The 6515-nt window shown below is 48.5% G+C and overlaps 1 protein-coding gene across 2 annotated transcripts; it reads left to right on the top strand.

Annotated features, from left to right (window-relative positions):
• Positions 1-38: 38 nt before the first annotated feature.
• LOC112397944 (endogenous retrovirus group V member 1 Env polyprotein-like) lies at positions 39-6204 on the top strand. Of its 2 annotated transcripts, none has more exons than XM_024742275.1 (2): positions 39-415; positions 4071-6204. In XM_024742275.1, exon 2 carries the CDS (start codon positions 4288-4290, stop codon positions 5344-5346), a length of 1059 nt encoding a protein of 352 aa, XP_024598043.1. In that variant the 5' UTR covers positions 39-415; positions 4071-4287; the 3' UTR covers positions 5347-6204. The 2 variants fall into 2 exon arrangements, with proteins under 2 accessions (XP_024598043.1, XP_024598042.1); XM_024742274.1 differs by having other exon boundaries at positions 39-760.
• The last annotated feature ends 311 nt before the right edge of the window (positions 6205-6515 follow it).

Raw genomic sequence — 6515 nt, 5'->3', positions numbered from 1 at the left:
GGCCTGGAGCGGAGTGAGGGGCTTTTTTTCTCTTTTATGCGCTGAGAGGCAGCTTGGCAGGGTGGGGGCGCTCTCCTGTCCTGAGCCGCCTGTCGTCTGCGCGGAATGCACCTTGGGCGCGGGCGGCGCCGCGCTCCCTGCAGGTTACCGTCAGATCCGTTCAGTAGTGCCTGCTCTCCTGTTCCCCCGATCTCGTGGGCCTTGCGTGTGGGGACTCTGGAGGGTGGTCCCCGCCCCGCCACCCCCAGTGCATCGCTGCACCTTCGCCTGTCGAGGGGACAAAGTAAGGCGGCAGAAACAACCCTCCCACCTTTTCCAGGTGGCCAGGGCAGGCGTGCTGAGGGGAGACGCGGGGACAGAATGCTTTGAACAGGAGAAACCTGGCGCAACCCATTTTCCATATGAGGAAACTGAGGTACAGAGACACGAAGTGTTAGTGACGGACGCAGGTACTAACTGGGAAGAAAAGTAAGGGAACTAATACCCAGCATCAGCAATGTGTGTACATCTTGCCAAAAGCAGTGTAAACATGATTTTGTCTAATTCTGGACGACTTTAACCTTTTTTTAACTTGTGCTCCCCCCGGTCTCTCAGTAATGTTTATTACATTTATTAGTCCGTATTTTAAAAAGTTCCATGCTCTGAACTGTATTATTGCCATTTGTTGGGTTAAGTGGTGGGTGTCCTTGTCCTGAGTTGGCCTGCTGGTCCCCTCTGCAACCATGACTGTACTGTAATGGAGACTGATGGGCGGCCAAAGGTAAGACAGTTTACATCCCACCCCCTTACCTGTGAGGTCGATTCTGGTATCATCACTCTTTCCTTTTTGTATGTGCCGGAATGGCCTCCCCCTCCTCAGAAGAGATTTGCTGAATAAACTGGGAGCTAATACTCTTAGAACAGGGTGCGGTCCCAGAAGGAACAGAGATTGCATCTGTTAGTAGCCCCAGATGACCTGCCTTTTGGTCATAAAAATAGTCCCCAAGAAATTAGGCAACAGGTAGATCGTGTGGTTTGGGACATATTGGTACCAGGAAAGGCAAAGCATGTTCCCCCAATAGAAATAGAGGAAAAGCCTGGGGGAAAATACCCTTGGCAGAGGCACTATCCTTTAAAGCCTGAGGTCTTGAGGCAGGGGAAGGGGTGGGGATGGGGGCCAACTGCTGCTCACCAAATTCCTAGAACCTGGGCTCATTCGGCCCTGCTAGTCCACTTCTCTAATTCTCCCCATCCAAAAGCCTCCCAGGGATACGGTGATACTGGTTGGTGCAAGACTTACAAGCAGTGCATGAGGCTGTCATCCGTCCCATTCACCCAATGGTGCCAAACCTGTACACCATACTCAAATGCCAGGGGGTGCTCAATACTTCTCTGTGTTAGACCTCAAGGATGTATTTTTCTGTATCCCCCTACATCCAGATTCCCAGTACCTTTTTGCCCTTGAATGGAAGGAACTTGACACCCGGGAAGCTATTCACTACACTTGGACAGTGCTTCCACAGGGCCTTCGGGACAGCTGCTGTCTTTTTGGAAATGCGATAGGAAAAGAACTGAGGGAACTGAGCCTGAAAAATGGAACTCTGTTACAGTATGTTGATGACCTATTAATAAGGTCCTAAGGTCCTTTACCTAAAAAAGGTGAAGCAGGATTCAGATCAGAATACTGTTAAGGTCCTAAATTTCCTGGCAGAAAGGGGATATAAAGTCTCCCCAAGAAAGACTCAGATTTCACAGCAAGAGGTTCAATATTTAGGGTTTGTTTTGACCCCCATCGCATGAGCCCTGGCCATAAATCAGAAAACAGCCATTAATGCATTACCATTGCCAACCACAAAGAGCTCGGAGGCTTTCTCAGAATGGCTGGGTTCTGCCGTATCTGAATTCCAGATTATGGCCTTATAATCAAAGCCCTACAGGAAGCTCTAAAGGGAGAAGAAAGGGAACCCCTCTAATGGAGTAGGGACCACCAGTGGGACTTTGAGACCCTAAAGATTGAGTTGAGTAGGGCACCAGCACTAGGGCTTCCAAATTTAGACAAACCCTTCACCCTATCAATGAGAGGTCAGGGATAGCACTAGGAGTCCTGACCCAAAAGCTGGGAGCAGATCAAAGGCCAGTGGTTTACTTTTCAAAACAACTGGACTCAGCCCCGAGATGCCCCAGCTGCCTACAGGTGGTAGCAGCCACGGCCCTACTGGTCAGTGAGCCTTCTGAGCTCACCGTGGGACAACACCTAGATGCATCAACTCTTCATCAGGTGCAATCTGTGTTAGAAGCCAAAGGACACCATTGGTTAACCAGGGGAAAGTTAGCAAAATATCAGGCTCTCCTAATGGATACCCCTGATATTACTTGAAAGGTGTGCCAAGCCTTAAACCCAGCAACTCTTCTCACAGCTGTCGAAAATGGAGATTTATTGCCTCAGTGTACAGAGACAATAGAACAAACTTATTCCAGCAGATCCAGTCTTCTAGATGAACCCCTTGACAACCCTGAGGCTGAACGGTTCACTGATGGGAGTAGTTTTATAGAGATGGGAACCCGAATGGCAGGATGCTATAGTTAGCTTAAATGAAATCATAGAAGCCAAGGCCCCACCACCCCAGACTTCAGCCCAGAAAAATATTTTTACTGATTCTAAATATGGATTCCATGTACTACACGCTCATGCTGCCATTTGGAGAGAGAGAGAGGAATGTTAACTGCTAGAAATTCTTCCATAAAACCTAAAGATTTAATCTTGGCTCTTTTAGAAGCAGTGCAGCTCCCGACCCAGGTGGCAGTAATTCACTGTAAGGGCCATCAGACGGACAGGTCCTTTATAAGCCAAGGAAATAACAAAGCTGATCAGGCCACAAAACAGGCAGTTCAGTTGCAAGAGCCTGACCAAATCATGGCCGCAAGAGCCTGACCAAATCATGGCCCTAACGGTTGGCCCCCCTGAACTCCCTGGCCTGCCCCAGTATTCCCCACAGGAACAAGAGAATGCTGGAAAATGGGGCTATAAGAAAGAAAGCACAGGCTGGTATATAAAGGATGACAAGTTTCTTATCCCTGGGGCCCAAGAAAGGAGGCTCATTAAGGGTTTACATGGTGCCACCTACTGTGGGAGGAATACACTATGGGACTTGATACAAAGGACCTTTTCAGGAAAGGGGCTTAAAGGAACAATAAAATGAGTGACCCTTGCCTGTGATTTGTGTGCCCTTAATAATCCGCAGGCCCATCCAATCCCTCCTTCATTACTCAAGCCACTTCAACCCCGTGGGACATACCTGGGGGAAGACTGACAATTAAACTTCACCCAAATGCCCCCACAGTCAGGATATAAATATATTCCTGTGTCTGTCAGTACTTTTATAGGATGGGTGGAAGCCTTCCCCACTCAATCTGAAAAGACCACTGAAGTCTGTAAGTCCCTCTTAAATAAGAAACGATTCCTCGGTTTGGGCTTCTAAAATCCCTCCAGAGCAATAATCGGCCCTCCCTCATAGCGAACATCACCCAAGGCCTATCGACTGCCTTGGAATTAGCTACAATCTGCACACCTCTTGGCACCTCCAATCTTCAGGAAAAGTAGACAAAATGAACCATACTTTAAAGAAAACCTTAACAAAACTTTGCCAAGAGATTCATGAGCCTTGGACCAACCTGCTTCTTATTGTACTCCTCAGGGTTCACATAGCCCCCAGGAGTCTCCTGAAGCTTAGACCATTCGAAGTGACCTATGAGACGCCCTTCCTTACCACTGGTATGAGGAAGTGAGCCAGAGGCTACAGTGTGTTATTAACCTGGGACAGGTTCAAAAGGCAATCTTGGACTAAGCCAAGAAGGCACTGCCAGGTCCCACTAGGGGTAAAACAGAAGGGGCAGCCCCTCCACAAATTAACTTCAGGGTCCAGGTTCTTCTTAAAACTTGGAAGGAGGGATCCCCTGGAGATCAACTATTACCAAAATGAAAGGGCCCCTGTAGAGTAATTTTAGCAACCCCCACTGCCATTAAACTACAAGGAATACCTAGTTAGGTACATTTATCTAGATTAAAACTCTTGCCTCCCAAAACCCCACAGGCCACAACAGAAGAATACACCTGTGAGCCAGTAGAAGACCTGAGATACTTACTCAAAAACTGAGCACCACTAACAGATGAGTAAAGGGGGATGTGGTAGGCTGGACTTCTATTTGCTTACTTTGTTATAGTTTTGCTCACATCTTACCGGTTTGCTCAACCACCCCCAGTGAAAAAGCAACTCTTTTGTCCCTCCTGGGTCTAGAAGACCAGAACCAATGACGGAGTGGAAAACGTGGGCACTTCTCTTGGCCCTTCTCCTAAAGAGGGGCTGGGGAGAAAATAATAAGGGAAGGGGAACCTGGAGAGAAAACTCAGTTGTCAACTATTCCAGCATTTTGGCCTCAGGAAAAAATCTCTCTAATTGTTGGATCTGTCATCCTCTCGCACAAGAGGGGGTTTCTCGGTTCCGGTTTCTGCCTGTAGATGAGGACATTAATCTCATCCTGACTTCTGAACCCATTAGGAGCACGCCGCTTCTAATAGTGGAACTCGAAGATCATGATGATATCGGGTGTGTAGAGCTTACAGACCCTTGGAACCAAACCGGTCTCTGGATCAAGCGGCCCCTTCTCTGCACAGGGCAAGGAAAACCCTGTTGCCCCTGCCAGACAGATACCTGCCTTACTGATACAGGACGCTCACTCTCTCTTTATCCTATGTCATTTTCCACTTCAAGCTCCTCATGCACTCCTAACCAGACTCATTGGTGTGTGGACCCATCTCTGCTCTCCCCAGGGACCCAACCCAACACCTCTTGTACGCACTGGAAGGGAACAGCAGCCCCTTCCTGGAGGCTCACCTATCAGACCCCATCTGCCTTCAGTGACGAGGAGGGAATAGAGGAAAACTCAGAACTAGATGGAGGACCACTAGACGGAGGACCTCTGTCCCCCAGATGCAATAATGCACCTAGCTGGGGTTCCCTTTTACGTCGATGGTTTAATTCCACTTCACCCCGCCAAGCTTGCACCCCCACTGGACATCTGTTCCTCTGTGGTCCATCCCAAAATAAACTACCCTTCGAAGGGAACCCAAATTCCTCCTTCTCCTGGCCTCTCCGAGCAATGGCCTATCCATGCTTAGACTATGTTCACTTCCGGGGAGAATGCACTTTGGGACGACTGGGCCCTAAAGGACAAGGCGCCACCATATATAATAATGCCACCTCTCAAAACAGACATAGCTGGGTACTCAGACTAATCCTGGCAGGAATTGGGGTGGCCATAGGAGTGGCCGCCCCTGGGGCGTTTTTCCCTATCACAAAACAACCTTAAGAAACCCACACAGGCCATAGAGAACCTGGCCTCAAAAACTGGTGATGGGAATTCCCTAGTGGTTAGGACTCAGTGATTTCATTGCCGAGGGCACAGGTTCAATCCCTGGTCACGGAACTAAGGTCCCGAAAACCTCACTCGGCGCAGCCCAAAAAAAAAAAAAATGGTGATGCCTTTAAGGGGCCTCCAGGAGTCCCTAGATTCCTTAGACAATGTTGTGTTTGACAATAGGTTAACCCTGGATTATCTTCGGGCTGAACAAGTGGGTGTCTATGCAGTAATTAACAAAACTTGCAGTACATACATCAACAGCTTGGGGGAAGTTGAACTAAATATTCAGGAAATTTATGAACAAGCTAAGTGGTTACATGGGTTCAGCTACCCCACTGCCCAAACTATATGGGACTCAATTAGAGGTTACATCCCTAGCATTACTTGGTTCCTGCGTCTCCTGGGCCCTCTAGTGGCAGTAGTTCTTTTGTTATTGTTCAGACCCTGCGTGTTTAATCTTTTAGTTAGATTTGTGTCTTCCAGGCTTCAGCAGTTCCAAGTGAGGTTCATGGTGGCCCAGGAATTTCAACCCGTTCCGTTAGAAGGTGACCCATGTCCCTTTAGGTCCTTAGAACAGTCATCAAGGGACTTCTACACCTCTAGGGTAGGCTAGGGTCTGTGGCCCCTGTTCAGCAGGACGTGGCTCCAGAAGAAGAGATGTTTGGCCCCTTGACCCTTAAGAATAATGGGTGTAGGGCTTCCCTGGTGGCATAGTGATTAAGAATCCACCTGCCAATGCAGAGGACACAGGTTCGAGCCCTGGTCTGGGAAGATCTCACATGCCATGGAGCAACTAAGGCCGTGCACCACAACTACTGAGCCCGTGTGCCACAACTACTGAAGCCTATGTGCCTAGAGCCTGTGCTCCACAACAAGACAAGCCACTGCAATGAGAAGCCCGCACACCACAACAGAGAGTAGCCCCCACTCACTGCAACTAGAGAAAGCCTGTGTGCAGCAACGAAGACCCAACGCAGCCAAAAATAAATAAATAAAATAAGTAAATTTTTTAAAAAAATAATAATGGGTGTAGAATCCCTCAAGAGAGAATGAGATCGGCTGGGACCTAGAATCATCTACCAGGACACTTGCACCTGGACAGCGCCTCCTTGAACAAC

Source organism: Neophocaena asiaeorientalis, unplaced genomic scaffold (genome assembly GCF_003031525.2).
Source record: "Neophocaena asiaeorientalis asiaeorientalis breed wild unplaced genomic scaffold, Neophocaena_asiaeorientalis_V1.1 scaffold781, whole genome shotgun sequence".
Classification (NCBI taxonomy): domain Eukaryota; kingdom Metazoa; phylum Chordata; class Mammalia; order Artiodactyla; family Phocoenidae; genus Neophocaena; species Neophocaena asiaeorientalis.
This window is presented reverse-complemented; position numbering and strand designations above follow the sequence as displayed.

Bases quoted from the DNA above. Each gene is read 5' to 3' on its own strand.
- LOC112397944 (XM_024742275.1), top strand. From the start codon at position 4,288: ATGACGGAGTGGAAAACGTGGGCACTTCTCTTGGCCCTTCTCCTAAAG.